The 16,917-nt window shown below is 42.0% G+C and overlaps 1 protein-coding gene across 3 annotated transcripts; it reads left to right on the forward strand.

Moving 5' to 3' along the window:
* Positions 1–7,256: 7,256 nt before the first annotated feature.
* Positions 7,257–15,435, forward strand: shox (short stature homeobox). Of its 3 annotated transcripts, none has more exons than XM_022206206.2 (6): positions 7,257–7,730; positions 9,425–9,633; positions 12,629–12,686; positions 12,852–12,961; positions 14,655–14,867; positions 15,223–15,435. In XM_022206206.2, the coding sequence occupies exons 1-6, from the start codon at positions 7,484–7,486 to the stop codon at positions 15,310–15,312; spliced, it is 927 nt and encodes a 308-aa protein (XP_022061898.1). In that variant the 5' UTR covers positions 7,257–7,483; the 3' UTR covers positions 15,313–15,435. The 3 variants fall into 3 exon arrangements, with proteins under 3 accessions (XP_022061898.1, XP_022061899.1, XP_051815062.1); XM_022206207.2 differs by having other exon boundaries at positions 12,873–12,961; XM_051959102.1 differs by having other exon boundaries at positions 14,655–15,341.
* The last annotated feature ends 1,482 nt before the right edge of the window (positions 15,436–16,917 follow it).

Consider the following 16,917-nt stretch of genomic DNA (forward strand, 5'->3'; position numbering starts at 1 on the left):
CAAGATTAGCTTTTCACTTAATGACCAATTCATTAGCTAATTGATTTCTTATTAGTTACAGGCAGAGACGACTGTTTGGGGTGCTGGTGCTGGTAATTAACAGCATTTACGCCATTAGTCAATTGCTTAATTTTCCAGGAAAACAACTTTGGAGGGGAGCATAGCTGGAGGCTTAGGGCCATTTGCTTTTTGCTCCTCTGCTGTGTTATCTCTTTAATATCGAGAGGGGAATCGTCTTTCAGCTTAGGGCTTGTTAACACGCTCTAATACCTACTGATTACCCAGTCATGTCATGTGACCATGTGTTTGGTGCCCGAGTCCATCTGAGATGAGATAGATGGATGAGGAGAAGGAGGGATGAGAGAGGTGATGTAATTAAAAGAAAAAACATCAGGAATTGCACTACAAATTTGTTCTGTTTTATATTTAATATGACACCTTTTTTCAGGGCCACATCTGTGCTGCTTGCACCTATAGATTAGCTGCACCAAATGAATTAAGAAGGAATTAGATTAATTATTGCTCTCGGCTGCTGATGTCTTCTGAGGGTCTTGTTCCTTCCATCAGCCCGGAGTTAAAGCAGATGTAGATGGATGGATGAGCAGTGACAGGTGCTCCCTGCCTACAGCAGCTCACTGAGCTTTCAACTGGCAGCTTATAATGACTGTCTGGAGAGGATGTACACCACTGACCACTTAACTAACATGTGGAATTACACGTAAAACAATCAAAAATGAATCTCGATAGCAGGATTTTTTGAGTTCAGTCAATTACTACTGACGGCCTGTCCTCAGTTGTCCTACTAGGGATTAATTAATGGACATACTTAGATGGCTGCCTGTTCTGCAACAGAAACTGCAGGTTTCATTCCTGTCTGTCTCCACCGTCCTCGTCCACCTGCATTTACTTTTAACCGCTTACCTTCCTCCAGCGCTAAAAATTTCCACATCCTAACTATGCAGCGGCAGCAGCGCTCGTCTGTCTGTCCAGCAGATGCCCAAAACGTCAAAGCCGAGGCACGCCATGATAAGTCAAAAATACCGCATGCCAGTCTTCGCTGCGCTTCAGTGTCTAAATGTCATCTAAAGACGTCAAACAATATTTGAGATCTACAAAAAGCGGACTCGAGTTTAACTGTAGTCGCTGGAGTTCTGGCCTCTGTCTCTTTGGAGGGAAGATGAGAGATTCAAAGGGATGAGATGACAGACATGTCTGATAGAAGAGAGGCAGTGATTTGGCCCATCAAAGTCTGCCTTCAGCCAACAGACACAGCCTGCGGCGCATGCTGGATCAGTCTAACGCTGAACACGCTCGTGCCCCGCTCCTAAACGGGCCACTTGGTGCTACGCAGCTAGCTTCACTGATGGATTCTTGATGATTAACCGGGGATTTATGTATTTATGTGTGTGAATGTTTGTAAGTCAGAAGGGAAGCTAAGGGTGCGAGTGCGAACCATTTCAGGGACCCAGTGATGCTTTTTTCCTCATCCCAGCTACAGAGGGCACTCCTGTTTGATCATACACTAACCTCCAAACACATAAAAACAAGCGTCTTCTTCTTCATCTGCCACTGTTCTCATCCTAATCTCTAGCATCTGTTCTCCATTTATTCTTTCTCCCTCCGCTCTACCTCTCTGTTTTCCTGGGTAGTCCTCTTCTATGTGTTTTCCTCACCTTTTTATCTCTCAATCTCCCCTCAAATCCACTCTACCCTTCTGTCTCTCCTCTGTCTGTGTCGGGTCTTTGCTTCTGTTAATTAATTCTAATGAAGTCATCTATCAAGGACTCTTCTATCCTCAACACCACGACATAAATCACTCTCTGTAAAACGTTCTATCCCTCTTTCTCCTTTGCTCCCTGCACTATGAGCAGAAAAGTCTCTCTCTCCAGACCAGGCTTTAATTGTGTGATTGAGAAAGTGTAGCATCACTCCATTAAAGCCAGTCTGCCTCAAATGGCCGCTCTCCGGCTGACACCAGAGGGACCCCTTATAGCCCGCTGTGGTGAGACACACACACACACACACACACACACACACACACACACACACACACACACACACACACACACACACACACACACACACACAAAGCAAAGTGACTTAAAACAGACACTTATTGTAAATGGGCCTCATTGGTCTTTGGTCTCTGAAGACATTGTTAACATGTCTGTGGGATGGTTTCCCTGCCAAGAGGGAACTTGATCCATCTCCACATTTACAAAATTAATTTTTATTACAAGCTGTGACTGACTAACACTGCCCAAATCGGGATTTATTTGCTCCCACAACGCACGCTAGCAATTTCAAATGGACAGCACTGAAAGATCTGACTGAACCCGGGATCAAAACGACTGCTGTGCTTCTACTTCTTCTTCTTCTTTTTGTTCTTCCTCTTTTCTTGTGGATGGACACTAAAAATTACACAATTACATAAGTGGCTTTTGTCTTTTTATGGTCTCAGGTCGCCGCACTGTGTCCCCTTCAAACGCGATGATGCAAATGTGATGTAACAAAACGTACACAGAAAGCCCAGACACGTCTAAATAATGTATAAATGATACGTCTTGTTAGCCTTGACTCACAGGTTCAGTTGTCTTCTTGTGCACCAAATGATCAATGTCCTCCTATTATCCTCATGCACTCTCTCCACTTCCATCCCCAATTCTCCCCGCCTCTCCCCGGGTCTTTCATGTTGCCCTCTGGGAGCCAAACAAAACATGGTTTTCTACTGCAAATAAGGAGCTAAAACACCATGTGATCAGTCATGAATTATTTGAATGCTATTGATTTGTATAAATTGTTGCATTTCCCCAGAGTATTTGACCATAAGAAGAACAACAGATTCCGTACAGGGACTTGAGGAAAACACTCTCATTTTCTTGGCTTGAAAGGAATCAGTTTTGAAGAGATTCTTGTAATTAACGGGTATTTTTAAGAGCAAACTGGCTTGTGAGCCACAGAGAATTGTGTGTGTTTGGTTTATCAAGAATTGTCAGTGGATTGCTGTGTTTCCTGCAAATCTGCACTGCATTTAAGGGTATAATGTCAATTTCATGCCTTTTTTCCCCAGAAAACTGGAGGCCCTGGTGCCCTGTGGGTAGACAGCAGTCAGAGAATTCTCAGGAAAAGATAACAATCCAAAAAGGAGAACCAACATATTCCCAAAACATCCCAGTTGAGTGTGAGCTAATGTTCAGCATATTGTGGTATTTTCATGTTGATTTTTTTCTCTCTTTTTTTTTTTGCCCCGAAAGCCTCATTTAGATGGCAGACAAGGCTTTTGAACACAGAACAGCCTGTAGTCTCTGTGGACCGCTGCAGCACTGCAAAAGGACCTAAATGAAGGCTCCAGACAACGAAGCAAAACCGTGAGATCACTGCACCCGCAGACAAGCCAGAGGACTCTGATAAACACACACACACACACAATCACCGTCATTAACACAACTGCAACTTCAAATCTTCTTTGTCCTCACAGAAAAGGTTTAAATTTTTTCCTCGTACCAGGGGAAGAATCCAATTTTCCGTTTTTCTGCACAGAACCACATCTGTACAGCATCTCTGCATTGCTGAATCAAATTCAAGTAAACCACTTTATTGCATTTTTTTCTGCTCTTCCACTGTCCCTATAGAGGCAGATGATGATATTTGGAGATAAGCTCTAAAACAGGCTTTTATGTTCATGGAAATTATATTAGAAGATAGAGGTGCTGTGGTTGCTTTTTAAGTTGAATTTTCCAAAGTCAGTCTTCGCTCTTGGGGCCAAATAAAACAAATGGACAATCACATCTGTCAAATGTTGAGAAGAGGAGAGGATGGATGCATGCAGAAACACTCTTATTGTTTTTCTGTTTCACCTCTGCTCAGATTTCTTCAGTTATTAGCAAAAGAATCAGTTGCCGATGCTTTTTTTTTTTAAATTGCTAATTTTAGAAGGGTTTTTGTAAATGACTCTTCTCATAAGTGGGAAAAAAAAATCCTTGGCAAATTTCCAGGAGGTGAGCTCTGCGTTTAGGCTGATCCGTCCCTTCACACATGAGGGATTAGTCTGGCGGAGGGAACAGGTTGAAGCGGTGCTGTGGCATTTTGCTGGAGTGAAGACTTGTGTCCAAAGCAGGCAAACGGCTGCTCTGACTCTCTCTGTATTCCCTTCTTCTCTTTCAAAAATGCTCCAGAGATATTCAGACCTTCACACATGCTCCACAGAAATCTAAAGCAGCTCACTTGTTTTGTTTTTTTTTATTTTTAAATATTACCCAGATGTGTCATACGATCAACGGGGGCAACCAAATCCTATTTCAATCTCTGCTTTGCATTGCTACAGTATGTCCCCCCACTTTATCTCCCCTTCTTCCACACTGTCTCTCCCTTCCTCCCCCTCCTCTCTCTCTCCCTCTCTCTCCTCCCCTTCCTCCCCCTCTTTCTCTCCCTCCACTCTCCACCAGCCAGCACAGACTCATTTAAGTCTGCTGATGTCTTGATAATGTTCCAAAGCCTTCACAAGCAGGTAGAGGAGGAATTCCTCAGCTCCCTAATTAGCAAGAAATGGGCGATCGGGGCATGACTGGCTGTATGGACAGTAAAAGACGCAACTCGTCACGTCCTGCAACTGAGCGAGAACTGGATTTTATTTCTTACTACTCAGAAACATGCCTCACCTGCTGCCCCTTGGAAATTTTAGCACTCAGGTTATTTTTTTAGCACTTTAAATGAGATGCAAAGGTGGACTATCAATATGTTCCAGGGTAGTTTTTGAGAAAATGTGTGCATTTAGTTCAAATAACTACATAGAAATACCAAGAAATCGCTTGTACAAAGGTTAGGAATGTGCACATAAAGTGATTTTATGATTATAAAAGAACACAATGGTCACAGCTGATAACTAGTGTATGAATTAGAAAGGTAATTTAATTAGAAATGGAAAATTGGCCTGATGATAGTGTCACAACTAAATTTAAAATCTAAAGAAAACAAACCATAAACCCTAAATTATCCAAAAACCGAAAAAAATGTATTAAATTGCAGCATAATAATAACAATAATTCAATTGTAGTATACTTTCTGTTTTGCATTGTTGTTTAATTTAATTATATTTGTCCTGTGGCTGGACACGCTGGCTAAAATAAGTACAGCAACAACTGGTAATAAATAAGTTCCTGAATAATTAAAAAATAACTGGCTTTCGCTGGTGCAGCAGGAAGGCGGGGTGCTGGGATCGTGGGGGATGAACGGCGAAGGGAAAATATGATTGAGGCCCCTTTAAGAGTTTTTGGCCACTAAACTGTAGCGACACCAGCGTTGGTGCGTAAAGAGCATCCCTCCTGGATTCCTTCTGATATTCCTCCAGGCTGCCGCTGATTGGACAACAACGTCTGAGGCATTAAACACATGTGCAGTAAATGTTTAGAGGACGTGGAGCTGAGAAAAATCAGTGTTTACTACCAGCTAGGGTTTAATTAACCGAGAATAAACTGAAATAAAACGTAGTGAAGCTTTACATTAAGCAGGTACACGGTGCTGTTCCGGTTTTAATTGGCCGCTGTGTTCGTCATTCATATTAAACATGCGTTGCCTATAGGCCTTCTGGCAATATGTTTTCCTTTATTCTTCTGGAAGAATGGTTTGTTTCACGGAAGAATAGTAGATGAGCTTTAGTGCTGGAAATACAAAGTGTTGTGGATAAAATATTTTACTAAATGTACTTGCATATGTGGTGGTAAATATTCCATATATTCCCACTGATTGGCTGAAAATGTCACATTGCGGGGTTTTTTTTTAGTTTCTCAATGTGAAAACTGTCAAGTCCAACAGGAATATATTTTAAATTACACGTTAAAATACACACTGAACAAATAAAATCCCAAATTCTTCTTTTTTGGGATTTTAAAGGTAGGTGGACACACTTAGAGGTCGTGCGTAAAAGTTTGGATATTTGCGTAATTTATTTAAAAAGCCCCAGTTGGTGGATTATTTCGTTCCCAACACGTGCGCCCCTTTGTGTGTGTGTGTGTGTGTGTGTGAACGCCACTTCATTGCGGGATGATATTGAGGCACACGACTGGGAGAGCAGATTTGCGTCTTAAAGAGGATTTAGGTCTATTAACAACAAAAGGCGCAGTTCATAGCACAAGGGAGAGACCTCGACTTGTGCGTCAGCCGCAGCGATGTGAAGCGGGCTGCGCTGATAAATGGAGAGACATCAAACCGAGTCATTAGAGAGCTGAGATATGAGACCTTCACAGTGGCGGGCCCGCTCAGGGCGCAAGACCCAGGGGATCCCACTCCTCTGCCGGCCTTTTGTGTTTGTGTGCTGGCCTGATGAACGACTTAGATAACGTTAAGCCATTATGGGCTCACTTATTCCCATGAAAACCCTGTAAATAGAGGGAACATTTTTTCACTGCTGATATCTTATTGATTTCTATCTCGTATTTTGTGACCAGAAACCACAAAAGGATTACAAGTGAATGCACAAAAGGGGACTTACAGCAGATAAATATTAACATTATCCCTCATAATTATGTTTTCTTGCTGTTGAGTATTTTTGATTTCCAGTTTAGATCCATGTGAAATACGCTTTTGTGCAGAAAAATCACATTAAAATCCCAAGAAATTAGAAGGTGTCTGCACTGAAATGAACCAAAATGAAATAAAAAATCTCATATGAATCTGTTTTGATGTTCCTGGTGCTTGGGTTTGTCACCTTATTTGTGATGGCGCAATTCTCTATATTTTCAATTGATTATGAAGCTTCAGATGCTGATTCTGTCCATTCATGAGTCTTGCCCTCAGAATTGTGTGTTGATCCCATTTTATAGATCAGCTGACAGTCTGTAGGTGGCTCGTGGGCACAGATAAGCTTTCAAACACATTTGTCAACTCAACAAACAATAAAAGAAAAAAAAATCAAGGGGAAACACCACAAACCCAGCATTTGTATCGCCCTGAATCGCGCTAATTAAATTTTCGCTGAATTAATTGGACCTAGCAGCCATATACAGCCTCCTCGCAGGAGTGAGCCACCGTAGGCATTTTAATGACCCCGTAATTCAATTAACCGCCTCCATCAGTTCCATCATTGATTTGTGGAAGAATGAGAAGAACAAGAAGGAGAACGAGAGAGAGAGAGAGAGAAAAAAGCTGCTGAAAGTTGAATTCTGCAAAGTCGAGGCGGCCTGTAATTGCTCAAGACACAGAGATCGGAGGGAAAGAGGGGGTGGGGGGGCCGGGCTGAGTTGGCCGTGTATAAATAGTGTGCTCTCAAATACACAGTCACAACAGCAGGAGTGATCTCACCTCCTCTCCACCCCTTCTATCTATCGCTGCTGCCTGCCTGCCTCCCAAAAAAAAGAAAAAAAAGAAAAAGAAAATCCAGAGCGTATCCGCGAGCAGAGCTGGTGTATAGAGACACGGTAAGGTATATACTGACAATTCACGGTGGATTTCCCCTGACCAGGACCACTACTGAGCCACAGAGCCGACCATGGAAGAACTTACGGCATTCGTGTCGAAATCTTTCGATCAGAAAAGCAAGGAGAGCAGCAAAGAGAGTATCACGTACAGGGAAGTTTTGGAGAGCGGCTTGTCGAGGGCGAGGGAGCTGGGCAGCCCGGAGACAAACCTGCAGGACATAACGGAGAGCAACCACTGCCCGGTGCATCTGTTCAAGGACCACGTCGAGCTGGAAAAAGAGAAACTGAAGGACTTTAACGTTTCGAGGGCGACAGAGGGTAAGAGGCTTTTATTGTTGCTTCATTTTTTTGTTGCATTTGGAAGAAATGTTCCGTGTTGGTTGTCGGGAAGTTCAGCTGTCTCACACCGGGAGCGACAGATTTTTTTCTTTACACATACCCGCAAATCCGTGCGTAGAAACAGAGTCGACGGTTTAAACGCGATTAGTTAGTGTAGTTTCTCTGAAAGTTATCACATTATTCTGTTAATACGGTGATTATTTTACAGAGCAGGAGGCGGGCCTTTGCCTGACCGTCCGTTTAACTGTTTAATGATTGTTTTCAGACATTCAGTGTTTGGCCAAACGAGAGAAAAAAAATCACAGGATCATTTTAAATATTTTTTGCAATATAACTATTATTTATGTGCTGTTTAATATTGACTTTAACCTTACTTTGATGGAAATGTAACATCTTAAGCTACACTAAAATATTTGGCCACTAATAATCCAAGCCTAGTGTGCGTAAACCTGCTGTACTCCACTTTATTTTGTTTTTTTATTTAAAAGTATTGTATGTACTCGTGAGTGCATTTTATATTGTAGCAGGCATCATTTAAAAGTTAATGTTAATGTGAATTTAAAAAAAATCTAAAACCTGCATTTGGATTGCCATGCTCCTTCAGGGGAGTCACTAAATCTGTTTTTCAGATGTAAAATCGTGCGTAATTTAAAAAATCTGCCACAGAACACGCACATAAAATGGATCTGCCTTTTCAAAAAATCTGTCATTTATTAATTTTTGATGGACAGCAGGACAGGCCTCTTTTTCTTCCAGCAGTCAGTCAGTGTGCAGTGGCCAGACCTGCAAACATTTAATAGGTCATTTTGATTTCTTTTTGTATTTATGCTGCATTAAGAGCAAAAAAGGGGTCAGCTGTAATATTCTTCCTTCCATTAAACCCAGCCGACAAAGCTGGTGGCTGCTTTTGTCTGTAGGGGGGGTCATTTGATCAGTATTTATTTAAAATCAAATGGCTTCAGTTTTGAGGGGAAAAAAAACAGTTTCACGTCAGCAAACTACAAAGTAAAATGCGACTGAACAGGCCGGTAATTGCCGCAGTTGTCAGCCGTGTTTCTAATAATAACACACTGATATCAGCTAATAGCAGCCTACAGTATAGAGCAATAAAAATAGAACAGCCCATATAGTGACAGCTTTGCTAGGTAGTAGTGAGAATTACAGACATTTTAGGGTTTAATGATAAGTAATGGTAAAGCTGAGCCTTTTTATTTATAGCCTGGAATAACCTCAGTCTGTTTTACGCAGGGAGTAATTAGGCCCAAATCTTCTCCGTTTAGTCGCAGCTTAATTCTCTGCTCTTTAAATCGCTTATAGCCTTATTAGGCTTACATGCCATGCTCTGACTGATCTACTTTTATAACGGCACTGACATTAGCGCTGACTTATGGAGGCTGGAAATGCAGCCACAGGCCTCTCTCTAGAAGGACTCGGCTGCGTAATGTGTGTGTGTGTGTGTGTGTGTGTGTGTGCCTGTGTGTGTGTGTGTGTTGCTGTCAAATTGCCAGGCCTAAGGCCCCTGTCAGGGCCCTATGTGAGGTTATATGTGCGACCTGTGAAGTGTGTGAATGAGAAGGAATAAAGCAGAGTGAGGTGTTTGTGTTTACGCAAAGCTTTCCGTTTCTAAACGCATCTTCCTCTTTATTTCCTCCCCGCCATGGGCCGTTTAACAGGGATATATGAGTGTAAGGAGAAAAAGGAGGACGTGAAGTCCGAGGACGAGGACGCACAGGGCAAACTGAAGCAGCGGAGGAGTCGCACTAACTTCACCTTGGAGCAGCTCAACGAGCTGGAGCGGCTCTTCGACGAGACGCACTACCCGGACGCGTTCATGAGAGAGGAGCTGAGCCAGCGGCTGGGACTGTCCGAGGCCAGAGTGCAGGTGAGGATCTCCTTTTTATTCCTAAGACTCCTGTGTGTGATGCACTTCAGTGTGTTGCTGCTTTTAGAGCAACAACCACGTTTTTTCCTGATAATATTCGTGCAGAGATCGGAGCCTCCACTGCGCCTTTGTCTGTTGGTGACAATATTTGTGGTGTTGTGAAGCGATGTTAGCGTCCTTTAAAGACTCAGGCAGAGGTTAATGTAGTTCTTATGTGAGAGGATGATGTGTTCAGTGGCATCACTGCGCTCTGTGGGAATTGTGTTAATGATCTAATCAGTCCTCGATTCATGCTGCAAATAAGCACCGCCATAATTAAGAGTAAATAAAAAAACTGCGCCTCATTAAGGAGGAAATCAGACCTTATGGATTAATCTCCAAATAATTTGCTTATAATACAATTAACACATCAGAAAGCTGCCTACATTATGCAGTGATGCAGTTATTTATTTTTAAAATTTTCCCCTCTTTTTTAAAAAAGAAAAGAAATCCTATCTGCAGGATTTGCCCTAATTTCGATCTTTTTAATACCATATCACGTTTAAATAATAGCAACAGAGCAGGTAAAGCGAGCTTTGTCCTTAATTTGTTCTGTGATATAAAATAGTTTTATGTGATCTGCAACGTGCCAAAAAATTAAAGGATGTGAGGTGTGCTGTAGAAGCAGGATGAGATTCAAAACAGTCTGAATATGCCGGTAAAATGGATAATACTGTGATTTCAGAGTCCTTACATCTAATAATGTTTCTACTTCTGTGTGGTTTTGACGTGATATTTCTAAAAGTGTCTGCAAAAATTGCTGCACAATTACTGTGCATTTTAGGGTTTGTTGCATGAATCCATCTTCAGATTAAACATTTAAAAAGCCAATCTGGGGATTTTTTTTTTTTTGCATGTTTCTTCTGTGATGCAATTAAAAATAAGGAAAATAATAAACCTATGTTTGACAGACTGTGTTGGTGTCAGTCACACACGTCAAACTGCTGTGGATGTTAGAACCTACCGTAGGCCTGCAGATCCTACTGTTACGATCCGAGCAGGCTTGTATTTGGGGGGAGGCAGAAAAACAAATCCCCAGCAATGATTAAAATGAATGAAGAGCCTGAATGGCTGCTTCAGGGGACGCGCTCTTATGTCAACTCGTATCCCTCCTCATTTTCTTTGTAATATCTGCCACTGGCTTGATGTAGTGTCCCTATAAAAACAGATTAGAAATAATTCAATTGTGGGCCAACTCTGCTGCTGTTCAGCTATGTCTAACAGGATGAATAAGCCCCATCATGGAGCTTTATAAGCCCACCGACTACCATTTTGAGCTCCAACGCTGTCGGACTAGGTTGACAGTAGCAGCCTCTAATACGGAGGGGAAACGCTGCAATTATGGCAAATAAAGTGTGTTCATAAAAATAATTTACGGTGTAAATATGGCTGATAAAGAGCTGGCAGCGTGGTGGTGCGTGTTTCTCTGGTTAAATTGCGCAGAATCAGTGCGCTTCTTTCAGCATATTTCCCTATTTTAAGGCACTTTCACGCACACGGACATGTGTTGTGCGGTTTTGTTTTTTTTTTGCTTCCTCCTCTCCAGATTTAGTGAGAGTGAATTGCAGCAGAGGCTGTTGCAGGCTGTGAACCTGCGCTCCGAGCAGCTGTCAATGAATCTAATTGAAAGTTATGAGAGCTTGGTGAGGAGCAGGCAGTAATTCGGTTAGGACTAATATCTTTGGGTTTCTGGCGCGCTGCTAAATTAAATGTCATTATTCACTGTCTCTAATAAAAAATCAAAAAGGAAATGAGATTAGGGTATTTGTGAAGCGCATCATTGAGTGGCCCTTAATGAAGAAATAACTGTCTGAACCAGTGTAGTTCACTTTGCTTAACATACTGGCGCGTAATTGGAATTGATCTCGGGCCCGTCTAATATTAGCCTTGATTTATCTGAGGGATCACTGAGTCTATGCAAAATCACCTGGGATTCTCATAAACACCTTTTTCTACCATCGTTTACCATTGTGGAACTGATAGATCACGGCATATATAATAACAACAATTTATAGTCAGTAATTTAATAATAATAATAAAGATAATAATGAGGACAACCCATGGAGTTTTCTTACTTTAAATTTATTAGATTATATTTGGCATTGATTTAACGTCTAAATGCTTTGATATATTAATTTAAAATGCATTTCTAGGATGGTTTTTTGCTTACGCTTTTTTTCCTCGTCATTTTTTCCTTCTTCCTGCTCCTCTCAGTCCCTAATCGACATTTATCGATGCCCTGTTGTTGCTGCTGAACGTCGCTTTACGCAGCGTCCAAACGGCACCTCCAGCCCTCCTCCTCCTCCTCATCATCCTCATCAGTCTGGGCCCTTTGTGGTCCGCGACCAGCCGCTAATTTCGCATCTGTAAATGATAATCATTGCGGGGTCGAAGGGGAGGGGAGATAATGTTATTCAACGAGGCAAATTAAGTTGATGGTGATTAAGAATAGGCCGCAGCCTGCAGCCTGCTGCTGCAAACACAGGCTGCTGCTTAACCAGTTATTATTATTTTATCATCTTAAGGAAAAACAGCATTCTGACAACACACACTCTGTTGTGTAATTATAGTGGCTATTTTAGTATCAAATTTGTAGCAGCTTTGTTGTATTTTGTTTATCAAACCCTTCTTTTTTTTTAAAATATCTCCCATAGTAATTTGCTGTAATCTTGCATGAAATTCTTTTTGATTTTTTTTCCAGATTGAATTTATCTCCAACAGTTTATATCCGAATTACTCTTCTGACATTTGTGCACTTTAAATAAGCTAAATAGAATTTATTTCCTCAGGTGTAACTGCCTCTTATTTTTCTTTTACAAATAACTGCTATCTCCCATAATTACAACATTATTCTAACAATTTATATTTGGCAATAAATAGGGCAGAAATATGCATTTTCTCCTGTTAGTAATTTTTTAAACACATAGAATTAATTGTTTTGTTTTTTCAATTGCAGGTTTGGTTTCAGAACAGAAGAGCAAAATGTCGAAAACAAGAAAACCAGATGCACAAAGGTAAATGTCTTTGGACTAATCTCTTTCTCCTTATTTTGGGGTTATTTTTAGTTTTTTTTTTTTCAATGATTTCTTTTAATACAATTTGACCAATTTTGAGTGCATGTGGAAAAACTCTTGACCTACCTCATCTCACATAACAACAACTGTCTGGCTGTCTGACAGACATCTTTCCCTTCTCTCCAGGTGTTATTCTGGGCAGCGGCAGCCACCTGGACGCATGCAGAGTAGCACCCTATGTCAACATGGGTGCCCTCCGGATGCCCTTCCAACAGGTAGGCCGCGCTTTTCCTATTGGCTGACAAAGCTCGACAAACGTAGAGAGAGCTCCAGTCAGGGAGCACAAAAGTGAAGCCGAATTAAATGTGGAAGAGTGAAAATAAATCCGGCGATGATTAGTCAGCATGTTGGGACACTTCTGTGTTTGCTGGACCTGAGAGCATCTTTCACCTCCTGCCTGTTGAAGGGGGCTGGATGGTGCAGGTGGAGAGGAGAGCTGGACGGACATTTGATCTGCTGCTGTCTGCTTCTGCGTCCCGGCTGCTGTGTTGTCTGTCTGACCCGTGTGAAAAGCAGCGGCCTAATTAAGCCAACAGTACGGCAGGCGTGAGCACATAAAAGAGATGATGAAAGCGGCGAATGGAGTGGGCTCTGATGGATATTGGCGTTGAGCTGCACTGGCAGGGGTGGAGGCTTGAGGCCTGCATACAGAGAGGTGGAAGCATGCACAGACTCAGATATTACAATGCAACAAATGCACAGAAAACAAGCGGATGGAGAGGGTTTGGTTGGTTGAGGTCGCCACTTGTACCTGCAAGGTGCTCTTGTCTTTCTGCACCAGAAAATACAGTAAAATCATCAGCAGTATCTTTTAAAGGTGGCGTGTATTTGTGCACAAAGATATAAACACGCTGAACTTTCACCTGCTTTGTCAGAATCGGATCAATTTCTGTCATGACTCCTCACAATTAAGGTTTTTTTTTAATCGGTTTTCCATCAAGGCTTCTGCATTTTAATGAAACGTCATTGCGCCACATGTTTTTACATTATTAGTCACAGCTGCTTGTTGGTAAATGAGATATGTGGAAAAGTTTGTTGTCTGCACGAGGTTTTGTTTGGATGCCGTTGCTTTGCTCCGAAACTATAAATCTGTGGTTCGAATTAATTTTCCGTTTCATTTAACAACTTCAAACTAAGTCACTTTTGGTATTTTTATGCTCGTATGAAAGGGAGCAAAGTGAAAAAAATATTTAGTCAAGTTAAAACTTTGACTTTCTATCGTTCTATTTTGGTTGGAGAAGAAAGCATGAAATACTTGAGTTTTCCCACTTCTTCCTGTGGTGTTTGAAACACATGAGAAATGGCAACAGGCTCAGCTCTCTGCCTCTGAAGTAAGCGGATGCTTAATTTTCACCTACTTCTTATAAAATAATTGCCAAGAATGTGAAAACTGATATCCTATGCTCCTTATGGTTTCTTTTTCCCCTTGACTCAGGAATATGTCTGGATAAATATTTATAACTCCAAATATGTGAATATCTTTTTAGTGCAAAATTGTTTATTTATGCAATTGAATACATAATCAGGATAACAAGACTGCATATTTCCAAGGGTATAACGGAGTCCTCAGTCTGAATTAAACAAATCTGTTCTGGGTCCTAGAAAGACTTTGATTCTAGACGATTAAATTGGATGTGGTGTCTGAGAGCAATGTATGATTCATTAACTTTTAGAATAGCTGACATGAAAAAAGGGCCAAAGCGCAGAGTGCAGCCCTTAACTATTTTCTTAGAAAACACACTGTAAGCAACAGCTTTGAGGGGGTAAAATTTGAGGGGGAATTTAATAGTGTCAGACTGTGAAACGTAAATCCTAAACACACACACACACACAGACACACACACACACACACACACACGCGCCCCGAGGCACTCGTGCTGACTAACTTTATATTTTGCTGCTCTGCAGGTCCAAGCACAGCTCCAGTTAGATGGGGTCACCCACTCCCACCCCCACCTGCACCCTCACCTGGCTGCTCATGCTCCCTACCTGATGTTCCCGCCCCCTCCCTTCGGACTACCAATCGCATCTCTGGCCGACTCGGCCTCCGCAGCGGCGGCGGTGGCAGCAGCTGCCAAAAGCAACAGCAAGAACTCGAGCATCGCCGACCTGCGACTCAAGGCAAGAAAACACACCGAGGCTCTGGGACTCTGACCCCACCGGGCTGCCCCTCCGCTCGCCTGATGCCCATAATCGCCTCTCACACAAGACTGAGCCTGTGAAAGGGCCGTGACACTCTAAAGCTAAAACTAAAATAAACAAAAAACACTGAGTGAGAATGAAAGAGAGGAACACATACAGAGAGGGGGGAGACAGAGAGTGTGTGTGAGAGAGAAAGGGGGAGAACAGTGGAGGAAGAAAATAAAAAGAAGGAGGGAGCGAGAAAATTGTCACAAAACCAGCTGCCAAAACAAACCACTTGTAGAGAACGGTAATTAAATACCAATGAAATCACCTTTTACTTTTCGCCCAACAGGCAGGACTTCTGCGGGGCCAGTGGCTCAGTCCACTCCAGGCACAGATCACATCCCAAGGACCGTACAAACACATGTGGATGTCTGTCTGAGGGCCGGCCGGGGCCCGTCAGACCAGAAGACGTTAGAACAAAGCAAACTGGCAGGCAGCAGCAGGGCCAAAAGCAGAGCCTCGCTGACGCTGGCTGCCGCCATGTTGACAAGGGTTGAGCTTTGGGGGAAACAGACCCACACACCACCTCACAAGGCATTGGAACGGCTCTCATCTTTTACCCCCCCCCTCTCCTGCCCCTCTGCCCCGCCGCCCCACACTAGAACAAAAAAACAAAAAAGAAGAAAAACGTTTTTAAAAAAGGCCATATTTGTCTCCTACCACTGTGTTCCCTGCTGCTGCCAAGTGCATGAGCTCTAATGGAGGAGCGTTGTGGGACTGGTCTCCATCCACACCTGACACAAACGCTCGTCACCTGTTTTTAACACTGCCATTCAACACCCCCTCCAGAGTCAAAGGTCTCCATTACCAGTCTGATACTCCTTCCTCTTATGGACTCGTGCTGTAACAAAAGCAACAATTGCTCTATTTTTCTTTGCTGCAGAGGAGAGACGTTATTCTGGCATGTGTCGGCATCACTCCTCACAGCGTGCTCTCTCTCTCTCTGTCTTTATTTCTTTCTGTTTATTGTGTTGTATCTTGGGTAAAGAAGTGAAGATAGCCTTTGCACTTCAGGTCGTGTACGTGGGTGTTTACAAATGGCACTACAAGCAGATACTACTCTACTGATTAAAACAGGGGAGCGGGATTTGATATCGTCATGTGATCAGCAAACAGGACATTATCTTGGATAAAGGGTATATGGGATTTTTTTATTTCTTCTTTTGTAATTCTGAAAATATGAAGAAAGCATCAGTCAAACTGAAATGCAATGGTGTGCAGTTTAAGTGCAATACTGTAAATAGCAAACAAAAAAAGAAGTTAAAAACAGCTAGCAGTTAATCCTCAACGATAGAGACCCAATGACGTCTTTCTTTTTCTTGTTTTTTTTCATGCACTGTTGGAGTGTTGAATTTCTTCGCCAAACACGCCAGGTTTTCTTACGGCAGTGTATATTTTGTTGAGGAAAGTCACTTAGAACCAGGTGCCATATCCCACATAAGCTCCTATGTATCCAAACTGTTTTGTATACATCAGGCACAGCCGTCACTTGTTGAGGAAGACATGAGCACATTTTTCGGATGCTGCAGAAATTAGGGTAAATATAAAGTCTCGTAACTACTAACAGTAGAAAAAATCCTTTAATGTTTGGATTTTGGAAAAATATTCAAATCAACAAATCAGCGCTGTTACCCCGAGCCAGGCAGGTGTTTCCGATTAGCTTCATTTTGCATGTTTTATGTGACATTTCATCTTTAATTTCCAAATAATCCAGACTGTATTTTTTAAAAACTGTACCAAGCATTTGAATGAAATTCAAAGATTATTTTGAGAACCTTTTTAAAAACACTGCTGTCAGAGCTGCGCTAAATACGTCGATGGGTTTCCGGTGGACGTACCTCTAACAGTCTCCAAACAACATTTTCCTCCATTTAGAAATGTTTATCTATGTCTCCATTTTAAATTAAACATATGGGTGTTTTATTTATTATTTTGTCTGAAAGTTTATGAAAGATGAAATAGTTGAACTACAAGTGTACATTTT

This window comes from Acanthochromis polyacanthus, chromosome 14, assembly GCF_021347895.1.
Source record: "Acanthochromis polyacanthus isolate Apoly-LR-REF ecotype Palm Island chromosome 14, KAUST_Apoly_ChrSc, whole genome shotgun sequence".
Taxonomy (NCBI): domain Eukaryota; kingdom Metazoa; phylum Chordata; class Actinopteri; family Pomacentridae; genus Acanthochromis; species Acanthochromis polyacanthus.